General features: G+C 46.9%; 1 protein-coding gene across 3 annotated transcripts in view; it reads right to left on the reverse strand.

The window, feature by feature from the left end:
* LOC115195730 (transcriptional activator GLI3) overlaps nt 1–27119 on the reverse strand; it is a 136569-nt gene that overhangs the window by 58289 nt on the left and 51161 nt on the right. For all 3 annotated transcript variants that reach the window (XM_029755900.1, XM_029755901.1, XM_029755899.1), the window contains exon 4: nt 2270–2375. In XM_029755900.1, the coding sequence (XP_029611760.1) occupies nt 2270–2375 (106 nt within the window). The remainder of the gene's footprint in view (nt 1–2269; nt 2376–27119) is intronic.

The following is a 27119-nucleotide window of genomic DNA, read 5'->3' on the forward strand; positions in this document are numbered from 1 at the left end:
CTGTTCATTTGTGACGTCGGTTAGACGGCAGAACATATCATGGGAAAATGAGCCGGCGGTGGCAGCTTGTTTTTCTACCGGACACAGTCCTAGCGTTAGAATTAGCGCTGTTAGCGTTAGCGCGGCAGCTAGCGTTAGCGAGGCTGGATTGATTGTACCGCCGCAGGGCCAGACCCACTGTAATTACCAGCTATAATGAGAGCCCTGCATGGGGAAGTAATGGCAATAATACTCTACTGTGTACTTAGCCATATCTTTAAGAGGGCTAATAACGATTCATTCTGCTCACTAAGGAGAGCTTGTCTTAAAACAATTCAATATTTCTCTCTGAAATCCACCCACCTGTCCCCCTGGTCCCTGAAGGACCATACTTGTTCTCTCTGTGTGCAAGACCACTGACTGCATTGCTGGGGGTGACTGGATCAAAATGCTCCTTTATAAGAAATTCTTAAAAACACTGTGCATGAGACCAAATTGCCAGATGTATGGTTCCAAAACAATACTGAGTACGTTACAGTCAAAATCTGAAGCAAAACTACAGTAGCCTACATAACTCTGTCATCTGTAGACGGACTATACAGACCGTAAACTTAACTTCAATAGCATGTAACACTGTTGCCTACTCTAAAAAGCAGCAAAAGTAATGACATTGTGAGCGGAGGACGGTAGGTTCCGATTTGAAAGGGACATGTGTAACTCGGTAATGTGTGTACTAGCACCCAAGTCAATTCGAATAAGACCGTCCACTAAACAACTGACTTGTAATAATGAAAAATGGGGCCTTTCAGCACGGCGTGTCGTATTAAGCAGCAATACAAGTGGATAAACAGGCGGTAAGTACAGCGGCGACCATGCCTCCACTGACTGGTTGAGCAAACGAAGCGCGCCAGCCAGATAACTCCTGTCTGGACAGAGAGCGAGTGACTGAACACGTTTGTTCGGCGCAGCACAACTTCTCTTCTCTTCCCCCCCCTAATTTAATTCAGTGGGTTCCATGTCTCCCACTTCCCCCTAACCTATGCTCCAGATCTTTCCAAAGCGCCTCTGACTGATAACAAGCGCGACTGTTTGTTTGAGCCGTGTTGGCAGCGCGTGTTCTCCCCATTATCTCCACATAAGCTAAATGCTAAATTATATTTGGTATTTTGTTTGCGGTGACACAGGGCATCAATCATCAACCCTTTTTTATTTCCTCACCTCTCCCTCTCTCCTTACCTCAGGGAGAGAGGGAGAGGGGTTGAATGGGGGGAGACATAAAAAATTCATTACGCTTAGTGGCACATCGGCAAGGGAGAGATATGACTCCCGAGCACGAGGGCGGGTGAGGGTGGAGGGGGGGAGTTGATAATGATGAAGAATATAAAACCTAATGCTGCCCCATCCAATTTGTCCCCGTCGCGCACTGATCGCTTCCTTCCTGTCTCCAGGTTAGAAAGTAGCGCAGCAAGGGCAACAGAACATCCACTGCTAGTCCTCACTGTTCAGGCAGAACAGAGGGAGAAAGCGGTAGAAGGAAAGACAGAGAAAGAGAGGGGAGAAGGAAGGACAGAGTGAATGAGAGTGAGAAAGAGAGAGGCTAGTGTGTGTGTGGGTGTGGGTGTGTGTGTGCACAGAAACTGAGGGAATCCCCTAGTACAGAGGACATTGATGTGTGGCTGCTGACCTGGCCAACCACGTCAGTGAAGCCTTAGGAGAAATATGGGAATGGGAGACTCAACCCATACATGTTCCTCTGCTTAATGCACTTACCTATGTGTGGCGGGGGGGGGGGGTGTATACATGGTACAGTGCATGTCAGAAAATGTGTATGTGAAGGTGTGTATGTCAGTACATTTATTTGTGTGTCAGTGAAGGTGTGTATGTCAGGTTGAGAGTTGCATCGTCTCGTCTTGACAAGGCTTGATCACTGTGCTTATGAGAATCACACGCCGCGGGCTCTCGTCTCCATGTTTCTGACACGTGTTCATTTGCCTGTCTCTGACATGTGGATCATGTTGCTGCCAGACAGGGCCCGTGGCCTTTGATCTGGGGAGCACAGAGCATCTCTGAGGAGGATGCAACACTCCCCGGAGAAAAACAGGAGAAACATATTTATATTGTCATTACCGCTACTTTGAGTTGATACTGATAACCAAAAGACTTCTCAGTAGGCCTGACAAACTCCTAGGCATTATTTTCAGTTGAGAAGAAATGTCTCGGTGTGTGTGTGGTGCATGTAGGAGGGGTTGTGTGTGTGTGTGTGTGTGTGTGTACAGTCTGTGACACTCACACGTGCAGCGGGGGAACAGGGGACGGCTCGTAGATGTAGCGTCCCTGGGCGTGTCTGTCATCGATGGGCACCGGCGGATGGAAGGCAGGAAAGAACTGTGGCGGGGCTGCATAGGGGTTAGAGAGAAAGACAAGGGGACAAATGGAGAGAAGAAAAAGAGCGTTAAACAGACCATCAGCTTTAAAGCACACATCTCTTTACCAACCATTGAATCATGGTTGCATGTATTGACTCAATGTGTTTTTATGGGCATTCCTAAGTAATGTGCTTCTTCAGCCGGTCTAAGGGCAGAGTAATGAAAAGCAGTGGTTGATGGCTATCTTTCAGGAGGCCCTGCCCAAATGAGACCTCATTAAAAACAACTGAACTAAAAAGCCTCACTGCCTTGGAATGTTCGCTAGGAAGTCCACCTAAAACAACTCGGGGATATAACTCAAAATAAACCGAGACACACATTAACTGCAAGGGGACGGCGCCATTTTTATTTTTCTTGCTGTAAGGCTGATCAGGCATAAATACACTTTACACAAATACACTTTACACAAAGACTAACACTGAGGAACAACCACTGAGGGAATTGGGAGAAAAATGGAGGATGCGTTTGGGAGCAGGGAAATGATTCGTCACAACTGTCTGAAAGAAGTGGGAGGCTGTCTAATTCCTCATATAAAATATTAAAACATTTGCATAATATCAGCTCCAAAGCACTTTGCTATTTTTACCCCGAGAGAGAAGCTGCTGAATTTTCGCCAGGGCTGGAAACATACAACTACAGAAGTTCAAGTATCCTCACCTCAATTGCACCCTCTATCCCAGGGTTCCCCAAATGGCGCCCCCCGCAGGTGATTTAATTTGGCCGCACAAGTTTTCAGAACAAAAAATGAATAAATGCACTACTGGTCAAAAGTTTTAGAACACCTACTCATTCAAGTGTTTTTCTTTATTTGTACTGTTTTCTACATTGAAGAATAATAGTGAAGACATCACAACTATTAAATAACACTTATGGAATCATGTAGTAACCAGAAAAGTATTAAACAAATCAAAATATATTTTATATTTGAGATTCTTCAAAGTAGCCTCCCTTTGCACAGTCTTGGCATTCTCTCAACCAGCTTCATGCGGGAGTCACCTGGAATGCATTTCAATTAACAGGTGTGCCTTCCTTAAAGTGAATTTGTGGAATTTCTTTCTTTCTTAATGCGTTTGAGCCAATCAATTGTGTTGTGACAACATAGGGGGTATATGTGGTAAAAGACAAAGTCCATATTGTGACAAGAACCGCTCAAATAAGCAAAGAGAAACGACACTCCATCATTACTTTAAGACATGAAGGTCAGTCAATACGGAAAATTTCAAGAACTTTGAAAGCTTCTTCAAGTGCAGTTGCAAAAACCATCAAGCACTAAGATGAAACTGGCTCTCATGAGGACCGCCACAGGAATGGAAGACCCAGAGTTACCTCTGCTGCAGAGGATAAGTTCATTAAAGTTACCAGCCTCAGAAATTGCAGCCCAAATAAATGCTTCACAGAGTTCAAGTAACAGACACAACTCAACATCAACTGTTCAGAGGAGACTGCGTGAATCAGGCCTTCGTGGTCAAATTGCTGCAAAGAAATCACTACTAAAGGACACCAATAAGAAGAAGAGACTTGCTTGGGCCAAGAAACACGAGCAATGGACATTAGACCGGTGGAAATTTGTCCTTTGGTTTGGAGTCCAAATTGGAGATTATTGGTTCCAACCGCCGTGTCTTTGTGAGATGCAGTGTGGGTGAGCGGATGATCTCCGCATGTGTATTTCCCACCGTAAAGCATGGAGGAAGAGGTGTTATGGTGTGGGGGTGCTTTGCTGGTGATTTATTTTTATTTCACCTTTATTTAACCAGGTAGGCAAGTTGAGAACAAGTTCTCATTTACAATTGCGACCTGGCCAAGATAAAGCAAAGCAGTTCGACAACATACAACAACACAGAGTTACACATGGAGTAAAACAACATACAATCAATGATGCAGTAGAAAAAAAAAATAAGACTATATACAATGTGAGCAAATGATGTGAGATAAGGGAGGTAAAGGCAAAAAATGCCATGGTGGCAAAGTAAATAAAGTATAGCAAGAAAAACACTGGAATGGTAGATTTGTAGTTTGAAGAAAGTTCAAAGTTCAAATATAAATAATATGGTGCAAAGGAGCAAAATAAATAAAATAAATAAATACAGTAGGGGAAGAGGTAGTAGTTTGGGCTAAATTATAGATGGGCTATGTACAGGTGCAGTGATCTGTGAGCTGCTCTGACAGCTGGTGCTTAAAGCTAGTGAGGGAGATAAGTGTTTCCAGTTTCAGAGATTTTTGTAGTTCGTTCCAGTCATTGGCAGCAGAGAACTGGAAGGAGAGACGACCAAAGGAGGAGTTGGTTTAGGGGTGACCAGAGAGATATACCTGCTGGAGCGCGTGCTACAGGTGGGTGCTGCTATGGTGACCAGTGAGCGGAGATAAGGGGGGACTTTACCTAGCAGGGTCTTGTAGATGACCTGGAGCAAATGTGTTTGGCGACGATTATGAAGTGAAGGCCAGCCAACGAGACGGTCCAGGGCGCAGTGGTGGGTTATATATGGGGCTTTGGTGACAAAACGGATGGCACTGTGATAGACTGCATCCAGCTTGTTGAGTAGGGTATTGGAGGCTATTTTGTAAATGACATCGCCGAAGTCGAGGATTGGTAGGATGGTCAGTTTTACGAGGGTATGTTTGGCAGCATGAGTGAAGGATGCTTTGTTGCGAAATAGGAAGCCAATTCTAGATTTCACTTTGGATTGTAGATGATTGATGTGAGTCTGGAAGGAGAGTTTACAGTCTAACCAGACACCTAGGTATTTGTAGTTGTCCACAAATTCTAAGTTTGAACCGTCCAGAGAAGTTATGCTGGATGGGCGGGCAGGTGCAGGCAGCGATCGGTTGAAGAGCATGCATTTAGTTTTACTTGTGTTTAGGAGCAGTTGGAGACCACGGAAGGAGAGTTGAATGGCATTGAAGCTCGTCTGGAGGGTTGTTAACACAGTGTCCAAAGAAGGGCCAGAAGTATACAGAATGGTGTCGTCTGCGTAGAGGTGGATCAGAGATTCACCAGCAGCAAGAGCGACATCATTTATGTATACAGAGAAAAGAGTTGGCCCAAGAATTGAACCCTGTGGTACCCCCATAGAGACTGCCAGAGGTCCAGACAGTAGGCCCTCCGATTTGACACACTGAACTCTGTCAGAGAAGTAGTTGGTGAACCAGGCGACGCAATCGTTTGAGAAACCAAGGCTACTAAGTCTGCCGATGAGGATGTGGTGATTAACAGGGTCAAAAGCTTTGGCCAATATCAATGAATACGGCAGCACAGTATTGTTTCTTATCGATGGCGGTTACGATGTCGTTTAGGACCTTGAGCATGGCTGAGGTGCACCCATGACCAGCTCTGAAACCAGATTGCATAGCGGAGAGGGTGCGGTGGGATTCGAAATAGTTGGTAATCTGTTTGTTGACTTGGCTTTCGAAGACCTTAGAAAGGCAGGGTAGGATGGATATAGGTCTGTAGCAATTTGGGTCAAGAGTGTCACCTCCTTTGAAGAGGGGGATGACAGCAGCTGCTTTCCAATCAATGGGAATCTCAGACGACACGAAAGAGAGGTTGAACAGGCTAGTAATAGGGGTTGCAATAATTTCGGCAGATAATTTTAGAAAGAAAGGGTCCAGATTGTCAAGCCCAGCTGATTTGTAGGGGTCCAGATTTTGCAGCTCTTTCAGAACATCAGCTGAATGGATTTGGGAGAAGGAGAAATGGGGGAGGCTTGGGCGAGTAGCTGTGGGGGGTGCAGTGCTGTTGAATGCAGTAGGGGTAGTTAGGTGGAAAGCATGGCCAGCCGTAGAAAAATGCTTATTGAAATTCTCAATTATAGTGGGCTTATCGGTGGTGACAGAGTTTCCTATCCTCAGTGCAGTGGGCAGTTGGGAGGAGGTGTTCTTATTCTCCATGGACTTTACAATGTCCCAGAACTTTTTAGAGTTGGAGTTGCACGAAGCAAATTTCTGTTTGAAAAAGCTAGCCTTGGCGTTTCTAACTGCCTGTGTGTATTGGTTTCTAACTTCCCTAAAAAGTTGCATATCGCGGGGGCAGTTCGATGCTAATGCAGAACGCCACAGGATATTTTTTTGTTGGTTAAGGGCAGTCAGGTCTGGGGAGAACCAAGGGCTATATCTGTTCCTGGTTCTAAATTTCTTGAAAGGGGCATGCTTATTTAAGATGGAGAGGAAGGCATTTTTAAAAAATAACCAGGCATCCTCTACTGACGGGATGAGGTCAATATCCTTCCAGGATACCAGGGCCAGGTCGATTAGAAAGGCTTGTTTGTTGAAATGTTTCAGGGAGCGTTTGACAGTGATGAGTGGAGGTCGTTTGACCGCTGACCCATTACGGGTGCAGGCAATGAGGCAGTGATCGCTGAGATCTTGGTTGAAAACAGCAGAGGTGTAATTAGAGGGCACGTTAGTTAGGATGATATCTATGAGGGTGCCAGTGTTTGCGGCTTTGGGGTTGTACCTGGTGGGTTCATTAATAATTTGTGTGAGATTGAGGGCATCAAGCTTGGATTGTAGAATGGCTGGGGTGTTAAGCATGTCCCAGTTTAGGTCGCCTAGTAGCACGAGCTCTGAAGATAGATGGGGGGCAATCAGTTCACATATGGTGTCCAGAGCACAGCTAGGGGCCGAGGGGGGTCTATAGCAGGCGGCAACGGTGAGAGGCTTGTTTTTGGAGAGGTGGATTTTTAAAAGTAGAAGTTCAAATTGTTTGGGTACAGACCTGGATAGCAGGACAGAACTCTGCAGGCTATCTCTGCAGTAGATTGCAACACCGCCCCCTTTGGTCGTTCTATCTTGTCTGAAAACGTTGTAGTTAGGGATGAAGATTTCACAGTTTTTGGTGGACTTCCTGAGCCAAGATTCAGACACAGCTAGGACATCCGGGTTGGCAGAGTGTGCTAAAGCAGTGAATAAAACAAACTTAGGGAGGAGGCTTCTAATGTTAACATGCATGAAACCAAGGTTATTACGGTTACAGAAGTCATCAAAAGAGAGCGCCTGGGGAGTAGGAGTGGAGCCAGGCACTGCAGGGCCTGGATTCACCTCTACATCCCCAGAGGAGCAGAGAAGAATAAGTATGAGGGTACGGCTAAAAGCTATAAGAATTGGTCGTCTGTGACGTCCAGAATAGAGAGAAAAAGGAGCAGGTTTCTGGGGGCGATAAAATAGCTTCAAGGTATAATATACAGACAAAGGTATGGTGGGATGTGAGTACAGAGGAGGTAAACCTAGGCATTTAGTGATTATGAGAGAGATATTGTCTCTAGAAACATCATTGAAACCAGAAGATGTCATAGCATGTGTGGGTGGAGGAACTGAGAGGTTGGATAAGGTATAATGAGCAGGGCTAGAGGCTCTAAAGTGAAATAAGCCAATAAACACTAACCAGAACAGCAATGGACAATGCATATTGACATTAAGGAGAGGCATGCTCAGCCGAGTGATCAGAGGGTCCAGTGAGATTCAGACAGCTAGTCGGGCCATAGGTAGCAAGCTGGTGGAAGATGGGAGGGAGGTCTGTTTTTAGCCACCTCGTGCGTTTCCGTCTGTGGGTTAGTGGGGTTCCGTGTGGAAGGGGGGACCTGTCCAAGTTGGCAAAATATTTAGTTATAGTGGCCCAAGAAAAGTGTCCGATAGACCTATTCAGATCGCAGCCGAAAAGACAGCTAACGATTAGCCGGCCGCAGATGGGCGATCAGGTTACGTCGCGACGGAGGGGCCAGTTGGATAACTCCCTCGGGCAGATAACGTCGGTGGTCCAGTCGTGAAGACCCGATGGGGCTCCGCATCGGCAGTAAAACGGGTCAGGATAGGTGAGTTGTAGCCCAGGAGACACTTCAGCTGGCTAGCTCAGGAATAGCCCACGAGTGGCTGACGGAACTCTTCAGCTGGCTAGCTGGCTAGCTCCGTAATAATGTGTGTTAATTCCGTGACCGACGTTGCCAATAGTCACTCAGGTAGCAGCTAGTTAGCTGCAAGATCCAGGTGTAAATGTCCAGAGCCTGCGGTAGAAATCGGGGAAAGGAGAGAGAATAGGTCCAATATGCTCTGGTCTGAGTCGCGCTGTACAAAAACTGGCGATAGCTTTTCGAGCTAATGGACAGCTGAGGACGGCTAACCGTGGCTAGCTGAACTTCAACGTTAGCCAGTGAAAATGGCTAACCTCTGGCTAGCTTCTGTTGTGGAATTCAGATGAGGTAAATAATACTTTCTTTTTTTTTTTAATTGGTGAGGCGGGTTGCAGGAGAGTGCTTTGAGGTTGAGTATTTGAATAATAAAAAAAATGTAAAAAGATAAGTGAAGAAAAAGATATGTAAATATATATATACGAGACACGACAGGACGTCTGAACTGCTACGCCATCTTGGATGAGATTTATTGTGATTTATTTAGAATTCAAGGTACACTTAACCAGCATGGCTACCGCAGCATTTTGCAGTGTTACGCCTGCTCATCTGGTTTCGTCTTAGTGGGACTATCATTTGTTTTGCAACAGGACAATGACCCAACACACCTGCAGGCTGTGTAAGGGCTATTTTACCAAGAAGGAGAATGATGGAGTGCTGCATCAGATGACCTGGCTTCCACAATCCACTGACCTCAACCAAATTGAGATGGTTTGGGTTGAGTCAGACCGCAGAGCGAAGGAAAATCAGCCAACAAGTGTTCAGCATATGTGATCCGATTCAGGAAACTAGGCGTATGTCACAAGTTCACAGGAGAGCCCTTTGAACGTAAAACTTTTTTGTTTTTATCAAAATGCGTTTTTTGGCAGAAATGCCTTCTCGAACATGTGATCTTTTATGTGCTTTAATAACAAACGTGTATGCCATTTGTAAATATGAATAAAAAATTTAAATTACGAGCCTTGTTGGTTAAGCCACAGGAAAAGACAGTAACCTTCCCACTAGCCATGATTGGCTGAGATAATTAGTGGGTTGGACATGCTGAGAGAGGAGTTTGGATTGGTCTGCCATATAGAAGGCTTCTGTCTATTTGAGCTCATCAGTCTGTGTTGGTAATCCTGTCCAACAAAGATTTTTTATGTACTGTGTAGTGGAGCTGCATAAGTGTTGCTCTCCACTTTCCGGAGGATCAAGTTTTGAAATCAGTGGAATTGGAGTATGATAGCTAAAGAGATGGAGAAAACACCTGTCACCGGATTACATCTTCAAACTAAGGGCAACCGTGGTACGGCATTCCTGACAGGTCGACATGTCCATCATGCATGATGATGTATACAGGTAAGATAGCTAGCAACATTTTCAGATATTACACGTTTCTATTTTGACAGAAAGTGGTTTAATTTCAAGCTAAAGTGTACTGTTAGCTAGCTAGCTAACATTCGCTAGCTGGCTCCCTAGCTGACGTTATAATTTGCTTCCCAGAGCCGTTTGCTTTTCTAGTTAGAGCCTAATGTTAGCTAGCTAACATTGAATCTGGTTGGTTAGCTCCCAGCACTGTGGCATTGTTGGTACTGTTCATTGTTGTTTAACTAGATAACGTTAGCTGGCTGGCTCGTTAGCTAATGATAGGTGATGTGTGTACAACACCCGTTGAATATGGCCGGTGTCAGTAAACGTCTGCAAAAAAAGAGTAATGCAATTGTTGCCAGCAGAGCTGGTTAGGCTGTTTTCATGTTAGTCAGAGGTAAACAAATCATCGTCAAGTGTGCACTCTGACGCTGAATGGGTGTAGACAAAAAAGAGCTCTTCACTAGATACCAAAACATTCAAAGGCCATTTTCTCAAAAGTGAGTTTACAAGTTGATCAACTTTCAAAACAGAATTACTTTCCCATTGTTCCTGAAATGCAGTGTATGATATACCATTTTGTAGCTCCGAGTCTCTACTTTTATCCAATGTAAAAAACACCATTTAAAATTTTGCTACGTAAGACCGAATCCAGGTGGTGAGTCACATATGTGCAAACTCCTTCAAGACTGTTGGAAAAGCATTCCAGGTGAAGCTGGTTGAGAGAATGCTAAGAGTGTGCAAAGATGTCATCAAGGCAAAGTGTGGCTATTTGAAGAATCTCAAATATAGCATTTAATTTGATTTGTTTAACACTTTTTTGGTTACTACATGATTCCACATGTGCTATTTCATAGTTTTGATGTCTTCACTATTATTCTACAATGTAGAAAATAGTAAAAAAAAAAAAAGAAAAACCCTTGAATGAGTAGGTGTTTAAAACATTTGACCGGTAGTGTATATTTTGGGGGGGATATAAAAGACTGTAAAAACACCCAAAAATCAGCTCCAAGTGATTTTAATTTTGGAAATCTGTTCCAAAGTATTCCCATTCTTAATAATGAGATACTGTATATGTGATTGTATACAAATGTAAGCAAGGTTTGAAATTATTATGTTTTAGTCAAATATTATATCTGTTTGTACTTCTTGCAGCCAATTTGCAGTCTACCAATTATTTGTAATTATGTTCCAATCCCCTGACATCCGCTCAAGAAGATATCGGCCCCTCACCGAATCTAGTTGATGATCCCTGCTCTATCCTATGGTATATAATCCCTCAAGCTAGCGCTGGAATGTTGTGTTTTGAATACATCATACTGTATATCCATTGTAGGACAAGTTCAAACATGGGCTATGTCTATGTGAGTGCATCTTGCCCATACTACCCGAGGGGCTACTTGAAACCCTACCCTTTTAAAAGTGGAAGGGATTAAATCACACACGCACATACACTACCATTTAAAAGTTTGGGGTCACCGAGAAATGTCCTTGTTTTTGAAAGAAAAGCACATTTTTTGTCCAATAAAATAACATCAAATTGATCAGAAATACAGTATAGACATTGTTAATGTTGTAAATGGCTATTGTAGCTGGAAACGGCTGATTTTTAATGGAATATCTACAGTGGGGGGGGAAAAGTATTTGATCCCCTGCTGATTTTGTACGTTTGCCCACTGATAAAGAAAGGATCAGTCTATAATTTTAATGGTAGGTTTATTTGAACAGTGAGAGACAGAATAACAACAAAAATATACAGAAAAACGCAGGTCAAAAATTTTATACATTGATTTGCATTTTAATGAGGGAAATAAGTATTTGACCCCCTCTCAATCAGAAAGATTTCTGGCTCCCAGGTGTTTTTTATACAGGTAACGAGCTGAGATTAGGAGCACACTCTTAAAGGGAGTGCTCCTAACCGCAGCTTGTTACCTGTAAAAAAGACACATGTCCACAGAAGCAATCAATCAATCAGATTCCAAACTCTCCACCATGGCCAAGACCAAAGAGCTCTCCAAGGATGTCAGGGACAAGATTGCAGACCTACACAAGGCTGGAATGGGCTACAAGACCATCGCCAAGCAGCTTGGTGAGAATGTGACAACATTTGGTGCGATTATTCGCAAATGGAAGAAACACAAAAGAATTGTCAATATCCCTCGGCCTGGGGTTCCATGCAAGATCTCACCTCGTGGGGTTGCAATGATCATGAGAACGGTGAGGAATCAGCCCAGAACTACACGGGAGGATCTTGTCAATGATCTCAAGGCAGCTGGGATCATTGTCACCAAGAAAACAATTGGTAACACACTACGCCGTGAAGGACTGAAATCCTGCATCGCCCGCAAGGTCCCCCTGCTCAAGAATACATATACATGCCCGTCTGAAGTTTGCCAATGAACATCTGAATGATTCAGAGGACAACTGGTGAAAGTGTTGTGGTTAGATGAGACCAAAATGGAGCTCTTTGGCATCAACTCAACTCACCGTGTTTGGAGGAGGAATGCTGCCTATGACCCCAAGAACACCATCTCCACCGTCAAACATGGAGGTGGAAACATTATGTTTGGGGGTGTTTTTCTGCTAAGGGGACAGGACAACTTCACCTCATCATTTGACGGGGCCATGTACTGTCAAATCTTGGGTGAGAACCTCCTTCCCTCAGCCAGGGCATTGAAAATGGGTCGTGGATGGGTATTCCAGCATGACAATGACCCAAAACACACGGCCAAGGCAACAAAGGAGTGGCTCAAGAAGAAGCACATTAAGGTCCTGGAGTGGCCTAGCCAGTCTCCAGACCTTAATCCCATAGAAAATCTGTGGAGGGAGCTGAAGGTTCGAGTTGCAAAACGTCAGCCTCGAAACCTTAATGACTTGGAGAAGATCTGCAAAGAGGAGTGGGACAAAATCCCTCCTGAGATGTGTGCAAACCTGGTGGCCAACTACAAGAAACGTCTGACCTCTGTGATTGCCAACAAGGGTTTTGCCACCAAGTACTAAGTCATGTTTTGCAAAGGGGTCAAATACTTATTTCCCTCATTAAAATGGAAATCATTTTATAACATTTTTGACATGCATTTTTCTGGATTATTTTGTTGTTATTCTGTCTCTCACTGTTCATATAAATCTACCATTAAAATTATAGACTGATAATTTATTTGTAAGTGGGCAAACGTACAAAATCAGCAGGGGATCAAATACTTTTTTCCCCCACTGTACAGAGGCGTACAGAGGCAAATTATCAGCATCCATCACTCCTGTGATCCAATGGCACGTTGTGTTAGCTAATCTAAGTTGATCATTTTAAATGGCTAATTGATCATTAGAAAACCCTTTTGCAATTATGTGAGCACAGCTGAAAACTGTTGTGCTAATTAAAGAAGCAATAAAACTGGCCTTCTTTAGACTAGTTGAGTATCTGGAGCATCAGCATTTGTGGGTTCAATTACAGGCTCAAAATGGCCAGAAACAAAGCACTTTCTTCTGAAACTCATCAGTATATTCTTGTTCTAAGAAATTAAGGCTATTCCATGCGAGAAATTGCCAAGAAATTGTCAGTCTCAACGTCAGCAATGAAGAGGTGACTCCGGGATGCTGGCCTTCTAGGCAGAGTTGCAAATATCTCAGACTGCAGAGTTGCAAAGCCCTATCTCAGACTGGCCAAAAAAAAAGAAAGTATTAAGATGGGCAAAAGAACACAGAAACTGGACAGAGAAACTCTACCTACAAGGCCTGCATCCCGGAGTCGCCTCTTCACTGTTGACGTTGAGACTGGTGTTTTGCTGGTACTATTTAATGAAGCTGCCAGTTGAGGATTTGTGAGGCGTCTGTTTCTCAAACTAAACACTCTAATGTACCTGTTCTCTTGCTCAGTTGTGCACCGGGGCCTCACACTCCTCTTTCTATTCTGGTTAGAGCCAGTTTGCTCTGTTCTGTGAAGGGAGTGGTACACAGCGTTGTACGAGATCTTCAGTTTCTTGGCAATTTCTCGCATGGAATAGCCTTAATTTCTCAGAACACGAATAGACTGACGAGTTTCAGAAGAAAGTTCTTTGTTTCTGGCAATTTTGAGCCTGAATTCGAACCCACAAATGCTGATGCTCCAGATACCCAGCTAGTCTAAAGAAGGTCAGTTTTATTGCTTCTTTATTCAGAACAACAGTTTTCAGCTGTGCTAACATAATAGCGAAAGGGTTTTCTAATGATCAATTATCCTTTTAAAATGATAAACTTGGATTAGCTAACACAACAAGCCATTGGAACACAGGGGTGATGGTCGCTGATAATGGGCCTCTTTACGCCTATGTAGATATTCCATAAACAATCTGCCATTTCCAGCTACAATAGTCATTTACAACATTAGCAATGTCTAAACTGTATTTCTGATCAATTTGATGTTATTTTAATGGAGAGAAAAAAATTTGCTTTTCTTTCAAAAACAAGGACATTTCTAAGTGACCCCAAACTTTTGAATGGTAGTGTACATGAACACAGAAACACACACACACACACACACACACACACACACACACACACACACACACACACACACACACACACACACACACAAACATACACACGAGTCACATCACAATAAAAAAAAGCCTGTCTGCAGACCTGTAGACACTGAGTCTTTATCTGTGAGCAGGCGCCTGAACTGGCAGAACACAGTCAGACAGGGGAGGGGAGGAGGGGCGCTTCGTGATAGGATGTGTTTTTAGTGTGTAAACATCTGGCGCCCGTGTGCCAGCAGGAGGATGGGCAGGCAGCCAGGGGAGTGGTGCCCAACAGCTGGATCTAGTTGCACCCCCTGGTCAATGCCAAACACAGGGCCCACTGCTGGGCAACAACACCGAGAGGTTTACCCCCCCCCCCCCCCCCCCCCCCCCCCCCCTTGGCCCCGTCAGACCTGCTGTTCTACCTCAACAATCACATACTTTGGCACAATCTACCCTTAATTAACAATCACTACCTAAACACTACCTCAACACTCGCTACCTCAACACACACTGCCTCAACACACACTACCTCAACGCACCTTATTAATACATGACTTACAGCTTGGCTACCTGCCCTGCCCCTGCTCAACCAACAGGGCACAACTCAGACAGGCCTTGTTTTAGTGGAATTGCAGGGCTTGCATCTCTTATAAGAGAAATGTGTTGAGTTGTATTACGTTTCATGTAAGCAGACAGCCATAAATCAGATGCATCCTGGTGAGTAGATTAGGAATGTTTTCTATGATTGCACACCAGTTATAATAATAAATAAGGGCTTGCATTGTAAAGCAAAATAGAGTATATAATGGTCTTAACATGTCTTAACATGGAAAAGGGTACTTTGATCAGGAGGCTCAAAACACATGCTATGGAACAGGTCTGTAATAGCCCAAAAAAAACTTTCCATTGTATTACGCAAATGTGAAAAATCATTTGAAATGAACTTGTTTTTGTAAGAAAGACAAGAAAGCAAAGAGACGTGCTAGCTAAATACCTACTGTAGCAGCACTCTGGCACTGTGTTTGACCTCTGAGTAGCTGTCTCTTTGATAGCTTCCTTCTGATGACTCATGTTTGGCCTGGTCTTCTCTGAAGGAGAGGAGGTAAAAGGGTGGAATCTGCTATCACTTGTGTTTACCTAACAACTCTTAGCTCCGATGCACTAAGCAGTATAGGTTTGCTAGGGTCTCTAAGCCATATCCTTGACCACCCATGTCAAACCCTGGGCTGTAACTTCAACCCGCGAGGCAGGAGAGAGGTCTACGGAGGGTCTATAGAGATTTCAGACTGCAGAACCTCTCCGTCGTTGACCTCTCCTCCACCCCTCCTCCAGACTGAATGCATGCTACAGCTCCTCTTACACCACCACCTCCCTTCTCACCTCCCCCATCCTCCCTCACCTCCTCCTTCACTACATCCGCCGCTCTACTCTAGATTACCCAGATCCCCCCTCTGTTTATCCCTCTGGAGCGGCTCACTCAACACACCCCTGTGCCTCCCCCTGCTTCTTCTCCTCTTTCATCCCCCCTTCATCGGTCTCCTCTCCTCCCGCCCTCCCTTCTGGTGTCAGCCCACACTCCTCCTTCGCCTCAGCCCTCAGCAGTCGATTAGGGGAGCTGGTTTATTTGAATCCCTGTCTGAAGTTTACTTTAGCAGGGCCTCTATCTAAATAGGCTCTGCCACCTCTTTTACGCCATGCCACACTACCTCCATTAGGCAGGATAACAGCCTTGTGTGCCACTTGAGGGAATGTATGCAGTGCCGAGAACAAGGGAAAGAGAGATAGAGGGAAAGAGAGATAGAGAGAGAGAGAGAGAGAGAGCTCCATCCCACAATCCATCACCACTGTCTCCTGTGGGGACTACTTTGTTGACTCTGGGAGTAAATTGCCCCTGCTCTTCTGGATATTCACTGCATGTATTCCGGGGCCTCTTTAGAATACAGACACAGCTGGGAGAGTTAATGCGAGTGTCACAGCTTTTAGCGTCCCCACCGCTGCTGCCACAACACCACTGTATGGACTAGCATTCCATAGGAGAGAGTGTAATGTGTATGCATTTGCCCCAACTGCACAGAGGTCCTATAACCGCCCATGGCAATGTGAGTATGATTAAGTAAACCATTATAGGGTAAAGCAGAACTCTGCATCCAAAATGGCACCTTATTCCCTATTTAGTGCACTAGTTTTTGCCCAGGGCACATAAGGTGGTCAAAAGTAGTGCACCACATAGGGAATAGTGTGCCATTTGAGACGCATACTGTACTATAGCAACCAAATACAGTATGTCACTAACAGGCCAAAATCCTCAGAAATAATGGGCACAGTCTAGCAACTTTTGCTTTGGGGGAAAAGGAATTATCAAAATGTATCAATTTGAGTACATTTCCAAAACCGCAACTCAACAGCAATTCATCACTAACCAGTACCAAATAAGTCTCACATTCTTTTGAAGTATTTTAATGACCCTGCATAACTTTGCATAAGAGCAGTATTCATTTTTCGTTTCATATTTTTTAGGGACTGAACTCATTAAGACGTGATTACAAATGGGTGTGTAATGAAAGGACAATTAGTTGGCCACTTTGACCAGACTCATTAGTTGTAATTCTAACACAAACACACTGCTACTGAGGACCAAAAGCCTACTGCTTCCCCTTCATTAAGAAGAGGATGATAATTACTTTGTCTTTTATTGGACACATAAAAGGGGTTTTAAAGAGGAGGGGGATTGAGAGAATAAAGCCTAAAGCAGATCCTTCTAGTGGTTTCTTATTAGTTCATGTATTCCCTTAATGTAAGGTCTAGAGTATGGCTATAGTTTGTGTGTTGCCGCGCTTGAAAATAAATCGGAAGAGTCAACCATACTCTCACCGAATTTGAACCGCAACTTCACATAAACAATGTCTCCCGTGTTACCTCTTCAGAAGGTTGACGACTTATCATAAAGGGAGATTCCTCTTGTCCCGTACTGACTGCTCCCGGCTCTCCTTCAGCGCTGTGCGTCCCGAATGGCGCCCCTGAGTCGTGCCCCCCCCCACCCAAAATGGCTCCCTATTCCCTACATAGTGCACTACTTTTGACCAGGGCACTAAATAGGGAAAAGGGAGCCCATTGGGACGCGCACACTGTGTCATCTGCAGCCTGACACTGAGGAAGAACAGTCATCCAGAACCCACAGAGTCTCCTCCGCTCCTCCATGCTCTGGTGCAAAAGCACAAAGACGCACTGACAGATTGTCATAACCGACTGAAGCGGAGTGAGAAAAAGGCTGCTGCCGGGGCCTGCTCTGCTCCACAGGTTTGTGAATGGGTAATGTGGAACATATGATGGCGGCGCTGGGCCTGCAGCACTGCCAAGTTTCATTACGCCACTTCTCTCCTCGCTCATGATCTCAACACTCAGGCACGCCGCCTTCACCGCTGCCCGGAGCCAGATGATGACTGACGAGCGAGTGGGAGAGCGCTGGCTTAGTTGAGCGCGCGAGAGTACGGCTGACTGTGAGTAGCGGCATGTGTACGTGAATGAGTGAGCGTGTGTACGTCCACGTTACGTTAGATAACAAAACCCCTCTGCGCTCTCTACAATCCCCCTCGCCTTCTCTCAGCCCCACAAACTGCTGCGACACCGACCCTTCCCCGCAAAACACCTCCACAGGATCAAGAATCACACCAGCTACAACTGTTCACATGAAGGGAACCCCATGCGGACTGTGTCAATATCACGAGGAGTGTGTGTGTGATGTTGGAGGTTGTTTTTTGGGGGTCGTGGAGGGCTGCGGAACGTCCCCATCGCCTCCAGATCAATCCCTCGCCCCCTGCGCCACTGCTCTAGTTGTTTGCTTGTGTGTGCTTACACTGAGACCTCAAGCTGTTTTCAACATGTAAATAACACATTCCGGGACTGTTCGGCTAAGCTCAGTGGGAGTTCCTGTTGACTTTTGGAGCGTTTTGCTGAATTACTGTCCCAGATTGTTGCACGTCTAATGGGCTAATTACCGCTGTATAAATTAGCCTAATGCTCTCGCTGTGCTGAGGCTCTCTGCAGTACTGTACGAGGTGTGTGAGCGGCCTAGACTCTGCAAAACAGCTAGTGTGGGTGTTTTCGTGGGTGTGTGTTTGACTGGGGAGAAAACAGATCCTTTACTCAGCAAAGACTAACTGTGAGAGAGAAGACAAGGCAAGAGGGTAGAGGTTAAATAAAAGAAGTGTGTTTAAAGTGTTGGCTTGCCAATCTCTCTGCCATTCATCATCGAGAGAAACGTTGGCAGATTGCACTTTCTCCTTTCCCAGTAAATCAATACACTTCTCTTCTTCCGCTCTCTCTACCTCCTTTTTCTCTCGCTGTCTCCCTCTCTCTCTCTCCCTCTCTCTCTCAAAGAAGCAAAGAGCATTCTAGTTTACACTGCATAAGTCACTCTGTGCAGGGTCTTTTGGTGTTGTGCCTATGCATTGCTGACAGTTCCTTACATTCTGGGGCATATACTGTAGATGTTTTAAACCAGTCAGGAAGCAGGATAGAGATGATGGTTGAGATTTAGGTAGTGAATATGTTTGGTCAAAGCAATTTACCCTCCCTTATTCCCCTTACCCCCGTACTCCTTTACCCCCTACCCCCGTACTCCTTTACCCCCTACCCCCGTACTCCTTTACCCCCACCCCCGTACTCCTTTACCCCCTACCCCCATACTCCTCTTACCCCCGTACTCCTTTACCCCCTACCCCTGTACTCCTTTACCCCCTACCCCCATACTCCTCTTACCCCCGTACTCCTCTTACCCCATACCGCCTACCCCCATACTCCTCTTACCCCCTACCCCCGTACTCCTGTTACCCCACCCCAAATAGCATAATGGAAGTCCTGCATCGGCAAGACATTTACCAAGACATTTACCAAGACATTTACCAAGACATTTACCAAGACATTTACCAAGACATTTACCAAGTGGAGTTAATCTTAACAAATTGCGCTCCCAGTGAGGGCCCTCGCTTTGTCTCAGAGTGGAGCTACACACGTACCACTCTCCATGAACTGTACCCCTACGCCAGCTCCCCTGACATACCTTCCCTCCTTCTTTCCCTCCCTCCTTCTCTCCCTCCATGCCAGCACAGAGCAGCAGAGTAGAAGTTGAGGTTATTTTGTGGGGTCCTCTGCAGAGAGCCAATCTATCTACTGCATTTGGTGAATTCCCACAGATTGGCCAAAACTGCGGGGGGGCAGAACAAAGCGCATTGCGTCGGTTCACCCTCCTCTTTCTCCTCCTCTTCCTCCTCCCCCTTTTCCTCCCTTTCCTTCCCCACCCTCCTCCTTCTCCCCCTTCCCAGCCGGGTAGAGATTTACACTGCACTAAACTCCTGTCTCTCTCTCTGCCTCTCTCTCTCTCTCCATCTCTCCCATCTCTCTCTCACTCCCTCTCCATCTCTCCCATCTCTCTCCCGCTCTCTCTCTGCCTAGTGCCTGGTCCCCCGAGCAGCCAGTCCAAACAATGATACATCTCGCGGTGGAAAGGAAATGACTTAAACCTCAGGTTAACTCAACAGGCCCATGCTATACGCATATTTGGGTTCTATTCCCATGTGATTTATGGTGGTTCGAGACTATCCTATTTTCAGATCTGTGTTGTTTTTAAGGCCCATGTTTAAGTATTTAACCCCAGTGAATAAATAAAGAGGAACATTTTGTGCTAGACCGTTCACTAAACATCTATTTTAAGCATGGCTAATGCATGGTGTATACAGTATATAGCACTATACAGTATATGATTAAATAAATTCACCCACACCCTACCTCTGCAAATGAATCAACAAAACTCGTTGAGTGTCCTTAATTTCATGAATTTTACTTGTGATTTCAACTTGAATGTGTTATTGTGTGTGTGTATGGTAATATCCATGTATTTCAGTGACGTGGATATCAGTAAAAACTTGAACTTGAAATAAGATAAGATGTCATTTTTTTTGTCCATTAGTGCGGAGAGATTAACCAACATTCTGTTTATTTTTTATTTTTTAAATAACTTATTAACCAACATCGGTTCAATTATTTGAATTCCATTTCGGTCAGGTTTTTTCTGTGAGCTCAATACGCACATTGTGCAGTTTCTCTAGAGATAAATCAGATCAAGCCCATACCGTGTGATGTAGTAATGAGTTGTAGTTTCCAACAGGCCAATATTCTACATAGTTTAGCGCAGAAAACATGGTAATTAACTACAATGACCATAATCAATACCCCAGGCCTAGGTGTGAGGAGACATATTGTATTCTACAATATGAGGAGGACTAAAAATGCTTTTCAGTCTCACTGACTCACCCAATGATCCGCAGCTTACTCGCTGGTGGTGGCATATGAGAGAAGGAGAGAGACAAGCGCATAAGCCTCTCTCTCTCTCTCTCTCTCTCTCTCGTTTTACTTTGTAAAACAATATTTGGAAGTTGATAAAATATTTTGGTAGCCTACAGCTGAAAGATTATTAGAGTCTTCTCTTTTCAGCAGGAGACATTTGCTTTCCAACCTGTGTTTTCCCGCGATTGAAAACTATTTGAAATTTTGCGAAAGGCCAGTTTTGTCTGCATGCTGTTTGTTCACTGACATATTTGTCTGCAGGCTATGCCTTGTTATTGGGTTACACACTACAGCTAGGCTATTTTTAAAAGACGTTATTTATCCTCTGTGGCAAAATGTTAGGCTTTCTCATGGTGTTGTAGGCTATTCTGAATGATTTCATTTCTTTCTGAACAGACAGCAGTAACTCCCGAGTGGCACAGCGGACCCAAGGCACAGTGCTAGAGGCGTCACTACAGACCCTGGTTAGTTTCCAAGCTGTATCACAACCAGCCGTGATTGGGAGTCCCATAGGGCGGCGCACAATTGGCCCGGCGTCGTCCGGGTTTGGGTTTGGTCGGGGTAGGCCGTCATTGTAAATAAGAACTTGTTACGTGACTTGCCTAGTTAAATAAAGGTTCAAAAAAAAAATTCTATAAAAACTCAAACTTTGGCAAATTTATTTACATTTATCAGACGTGCTGCAGCTCCTCCAGAACCGTTCGCGTGGCTCTATAAGGAAATAAATTATGAAGTGCAATGCTGGAGAGATGAGAGTTTGCAAGGGGGGGGGTGTTGTGTTTTGATTGTGTTTATTCAAATTTTTACATTGCAAAAAGTGACATTTATATTTAATGCCACGAGAGGTACCGGATCCAGCCAAATAGGTTCCGGAAGGAAACAGTCCAAAACTGAGTCGGATCCAGTTCCGGCTCATGCCTATAGCCCCCATATCTCCACAGTGCAGCTCCACCGTGGGCCCCACGGCAGGTCATATTGGGGCTGACCCAGCATGACAGTGTGTATAAGAGTAACCCTGCCTGGCTCTGTGAGAGTCAGTGACTGTGAGGCTAATAACACACAGACCTGGTACGGCAGGGGAAAGAGGCACCTCAATCCTAACCCACGCAGAGCGAGGCTAGCTAGTGAGCAGGGTTGGGATTCAACAAGGCATTGGTCAGCGTGACTGGTCACTGTGGCCCGGTGCATTCAAGTTGATATCCACATGTGTTATGAAAGAACAGACAGCGTAGGAAATAGCATAAGTGGCAAAAAAAAATAAACTAGTAACTAAACTATACTTCTATCTATTCCTCTCATTAGTTATGTAAATGTGTTGATTTGTTGTTCGCTCGGATAGAATTCTTCATTTATTACACATGTGATATTTAAGATTCAAGAATGTAATACTTTATTCCCATAAAAACAAAAAAAAGTTGATAGGAATTTGATTTAGTGCATCTCGCTAATGTAGTGCACCTGCATGTTGCAGACACAGTCTACATATTTTCAATTATGAGTGTCTACTCTCTTAGAAAAAAGGGTTCCAAGAGGGATCTTCGGCTGTCCCATAGGAAAATCCTTTATTTCATGTTTTTATTTATTTTTCCAATGGGGACAGCACCTTTTTTTTAAAAGATTGTAATTGAGGAAACGGTGGGTCACACCACGCGGTGTAGAGCAGAGAGAAACCCAGGGGCCGTGTCCCAAATGGCACCATATTCCCTATTTAGTTTACTACTTATGACCAGGACTCTGGTCATAAGTAGTGCCCCATTTAGTAGATAGAGTGCCATTTGGGACGCAACCCCAGTGTCACAGCAATCAGACAAATGACTGCCGGGTCTCAGGAGCAGACAGGGGTCGTCACCCCTGGCCAATTACAGCCCTCGCTCTTCCTCTCCGCACAGCAACACTCCCTCTGTAACTCTCTGACTCTCTTCATTTCTCCCTCTCACACACGCACTCTTCGGTCTTTCTCTGTCTCTCTCCCCATAGGCCGATATCTCTGTCTCTCTTACCTTCTCTATCGCTCATATTTTCCTCTTCCTCTCTTTCTCTCTCTCTCCCCCTTCTCTCTTTGTCTCTTACTCAAAGCGGGGCCTGATCTCTCCCCTCTCCCTCCTCCCAAAAACAAGGATAACTTGTAATCCATTTACTCCACCCCTGTCAACAAATTCCCCCAAAAATAATCCTAAAAGACTTACAACCAGAGCTAGGTACTATCAAGGGAACGGAGGGCGAGAGAGAGGAGAGAGAACACACATGGGGCAGGGAAGGAGTGATAGCACTGAGGCAGAGAAAAGAAAAGGAGAGCAGAACATACAGTACTGTACACAGGGGAGCGAGGAAGGGTAGAAGAGAGGAGAGAGGAGTAGAACTTGGTGTCACAGTGATTTTTTTTTTTTGTCTTTTGTCACGCAGGTGGCGCCTCTGGGGTCCCTATGGCCTCGGTGACTGTGGCTGACAGACAAACGGGGAACCGTGTAAAACCTTAAAGAGGATTAACCCTGCCGGAGTGATTTAATGAGACCTGAACGTGGCGGGCACCGGAGAGCCCCGCTGATTGAGCCGGGCCAGAGAGGCAGAGAGTCTGGCTCCCAGCGGCCCAACAGGCCCCAGCCGCACCGCTCGGCCTGCTCACACTGAGCCACATCAAAGCCGCCCCGGCTGGGGGAGTCGAGCTGAGGAGGGGGGGGGGGCAGGGAGACGAGGAAGGAGAGAGGGAGGGCTGGACGGAGGAATCCCTTATCTCCTCCTGAGAGGATGCTGCTCTGCAGAGCGAGATTGTCTGGAGCTGCCACCTGTCCCAGCCATCTTTGAAGGCAACACTAAGCCTATGATGGGCCTGACCTCCTCGAGCTCCCATTCTTTATGTCTCTCTTCATTTTCTGCTTTGTTACACCCCCCCCCCCCCCTTCCTACTCCTCTCTCCTTCTCCAGTCTCACTCTCTTCTCACTGGCACTTCTTCTCACCCCCGTTTTTGCCCTTCCATCTCTCTTTCTGACTCTCTCTCTCTTTCTTCCTCTCTCCTGTCCTCCTCCTCTCTCTCCTCTCGCTCTTCTGTAAGTCTCTCCCCTGTGGTACAGACAAGAGGATGTACTGTCGTCTACTTATTTGCTCCAGCCTCAACAGAGGTAACAGAGCTGAGAGGAAACATGTTAATTACCCAGCATGCCTCAGCCCTCTCCTCCTGTAGAACAATAGGTACAGTCCGTCCTCAGGAGAGATGGAGAGATGAAAGAGAGGGAGGGAGGGAAGCGTTGGGGGGGTTGGTTGAAGGGATAAAGGTGCTAATCTTGTCGCTAACGCTATGAGAAAAGGGACACGAATCGCTGCTCTACAAGACCGGCGGTGAGATTTGCATAGAGTGAACAAACATATAGGCGGTCACGAATCGAGTGTGACTCTCCCACTCCACACCAACTGATTATCCCACTGCTGCCACTTCAGGAGGGAGAGAAAAGGAAGGCACAAGATGTCACGGTTTAAAAACCAGCGCTCACGTCTTTATGGTCTCTGTGTTGAAGGGGCGTTATTGTTGTTTCTGGTGGTGTTAGTGCTGGTGTTGGTGGTGGCGTATCCTTACGGACAGTCCGAAAAACAAGTCTTCCTTCTTAAGCCGTTGCTACTTCAAAGCACGCCTATTGTTTTGGACATGTGATGCCTCTGTGTGTCTACCGACCGATTAGCCGTTCCTCATTCGACGCTGGGGTCCAAAACACAGACAGATGTTGCAAGAATGATATCAAGAAATGCTGAATATTCATTTCTTAAATATTTTTCATTTATTTTCCAGCCACTCCAAATTAATCTTGGCATTGTTAAAAATGCAATTTTACGCACTTTCTCGGGCTCTGAGATACTAAGAGAAACCACAAGGAAGTCTGACCTTCACTCAGAGCGAACGTGGCGTTCCTTAACTACTTCAAACTTTGCCTAACCCCTTCAATCATCAAACGTCCTACAAACGACACATGCATGCGAGAATATGGCCTATCTTACATGGCGAGATTCCTCTAATAAGCTGTATAAAAGAGGATCATGGGTGATTATCCCCGGTGTGTTGGACTGCGGGGCCATGGTTCTCTTTCTTGATGAAAGGTGGTGGATTGAAGAGACTCCTTTCCATCGCCTGCAGGGCGCCCCCGGGCTCCCCCCGGTTCCTCTCACCCCCCCCCCCCCGTCTTGCCCCCCTGTGCCCCACTAAGGGGGTTTCACCAGGACCGCCCGCCGCTCCAGAAGCCAATATTGAAACAATCACAAAGACTTGCCCTCGATCACCCTTGAAACGGGCACGTGTCTCCCCACGCTTCCCTGCCGCCCCCCTGCTCCTCTGTAGTCTTCCCTGCCGCCCCCCCCCGCTCCTCTGTAGTCTTCCCTGCCGCCCCCCCGCTCCTCTGTAGTCTTCCCTGCTGCCCCCCCTGCTCCTCTGTAGTCTTCCCTGCTGCCCCCCCGCTCCTCTGTAGTCTTCCCTGCCGCCCCCCCCTGCTCCTCTGTAGTCTTCCCTGCCGCCCCCCCTGCTCCTCTGTAGTCTTCCCTGCCGCCCCCCGCTCCTCTGTAGTCTTCCCTGCCGCCCCCTGCTCCTCTGTAGTCTTCCCTGCCGCCCCCCCGCTCCTCTGTAGTCTTCCCTGCCGCCCCCCCTGCTCCTCTGTAGTCTTCCCTGCCGCCCCCCGCTCCTCTGTAGTCTTCCCTGCCGCCCCCCCTGCTCCTCTGTAGTCTTCCCTGCCGCCCCCCCGCTCCTCTGTAGTCTTCCCTGCCGCCCCCCCGCTCCTCTGTAGTCTTCCCTGCCGCCCCCCTGCTCCTCTGTAGTCTTCCCTGCCGCCCCCCGCTCCTCTGTAGTCTTCCCTGCCGCCCCCCTGCTCCTCTGTAGTCTTCCCTGCCGCCCCCCTGCTCCTCTGTAGTCTTCCCTGCCGCCCCCCCCCTGCTCCTCTGTAGTCTTCCCTGCCGCCCCCTGCTCCTCTGTAGTCTTCCCTGCCGCCCCCTGCTCCTCTGTAGTCTTCCCTGCCGCCCCCCCCGCTCCTCTGTAGTCTTCCCTGCCGCCCCCCCCCCTGCTCCTCTGTAGTCTTCCCTGCCGCCCCCCCCTGCTCCTCTGTAGTCTTCCCTGCCGCCCCCCTGCTCCTCTGTAGTCTTCCCTGCCGCCCCCTGCTCCTCTGTAGTCTTCCCTGCCGTCCCTGCTCCTCTGTAGTCTTCCCTGCCGCCCCCCTGCTCCTCTGTAGTCTTCCCTGCCGCCCCCCCGCTCCTCTGTAGTCTTCCCTGCCGCCCCCCTGCTCCTCTGTAGTCTTCCCTGCCGCCCCCCCTGCTCCTCTGTAGTCTTCCCTGCCGCCCCCTGCTCCTCTGTAGTCTTCCCTGCCGCCCCCCCTGCTCCTCTGTAGTCTTCCCTGCCGCCCCCCCCCGCTCCTCTGTAGTCTTCCCTGCCGCCCCCCCCTGCTCCTCTGTAGTCTTCCCTGCCGCCCCCCTGCTCCTCTGTAGTCTTCCCTGCCGCCCCCCTGCTCCTCTGTAGTCTTCCCTGCCGCCCCCTGCTCCTCTGTAGTCTTCCCTGCCGCCCCCCTGCTCCTCTGTAGTCTTCCCTGCCGCCCCCTGCTCCTCTGTAGTCTTCCCTGCCGCCCCCCCCTGCTCCTCTGTAGTCTTCCCTGCCGCCCCCCCGCTCCTCTGTAGTCTTCCCTGCCGCCCCCCCTGCTTCTCTGTACTCTTCCCTGCCGCCCCCCTGCTCCTCTGTAGTCTTCCCTGCCGCCCCCCCTGCTCCTCTGTAGTCTTCCCTGCTGCCCCCCCTGCTCCTCTGTAGTCTTCCCTGCCGCCCCCCCGCTCCTCTGTAGTCTTCCCTGCCGCCCCCCCTGCTCCTCTGTAGTCTTCCCTGCCGCCCCCCCTGCTCCTCTGTAGTCTTCCCTGCCGCCCCCCTGCTCCTCTGTAGTCTTCCCTGCCGCCCCCCCCTGCTCCTCTGTAGTCTTCCCTGCCGCCCCCCCTTCTCCTCTGTAGTCTAATGTCTGTGGGGAGGAGAGCTTGAACCTATGTCGCCAAAACTCGTGATGAGGAACCCAATGTGGAACCCAGAAAGTTGGCCTCTTTGAACGGGTTGTCAGAGAAAAAATTATTATAAATGACTTTTCCAGTTTTTTTCATTACTTTTTTTTCTGTGGCAGGAAAGCTTTCCTATAGTTCCTGTATGGCCTATATGTGTGACTCTGAACCAGAGAGTGCAGTAATGCGGTCATTAACTGTACAGAGCCTGGTCCATTGTGGTGCAGATCACGTTGGGGTTTTGTGACAGCCAGCTCATTCACTTCAGTGGTCAGCTGTTGTGGTTTAATTTTTGAGGCAGACAGACTGACATGGGCTGAGTCTTCGTCTCGCCTCGCCGTGCTACGGACCCGTAGACCTGAAATCTCCTCTGCAAAGCAGCCATGGAGGTTAACCTAACCCCTGTCTGGGGCTGGAGATCACCAGACCACCACCCACCCCCACTGCATAAACCCTGGGTCTGGTTGAGTGCGGGCTGGGCTCTCCTTCCCCTCTCCCAGTGCTCTGGGTCTTCACAATCCCAAGTAATGGTCACTTCTGCCAGGGCTTTGGCCACGAAGAGCAGGGTTACAGGGATACAGCCTGGAGGTATCCAGACGACGCACTAGACCAGTCATAGATCTCTACTGTA

The sequence above is a fragment of the Salmo trutta genome, chromosome 6, assembly GCF_901001165.1.
Source record: "Salmo trutta chromosome 6, fSalTru1.1, whole genome shotgun sequence".
NCBI lineage: Eukaryota > Metazoa > Chordata > Actinopteri > Salmoniformes > Salmonidae > Salmo > Salmo trutta.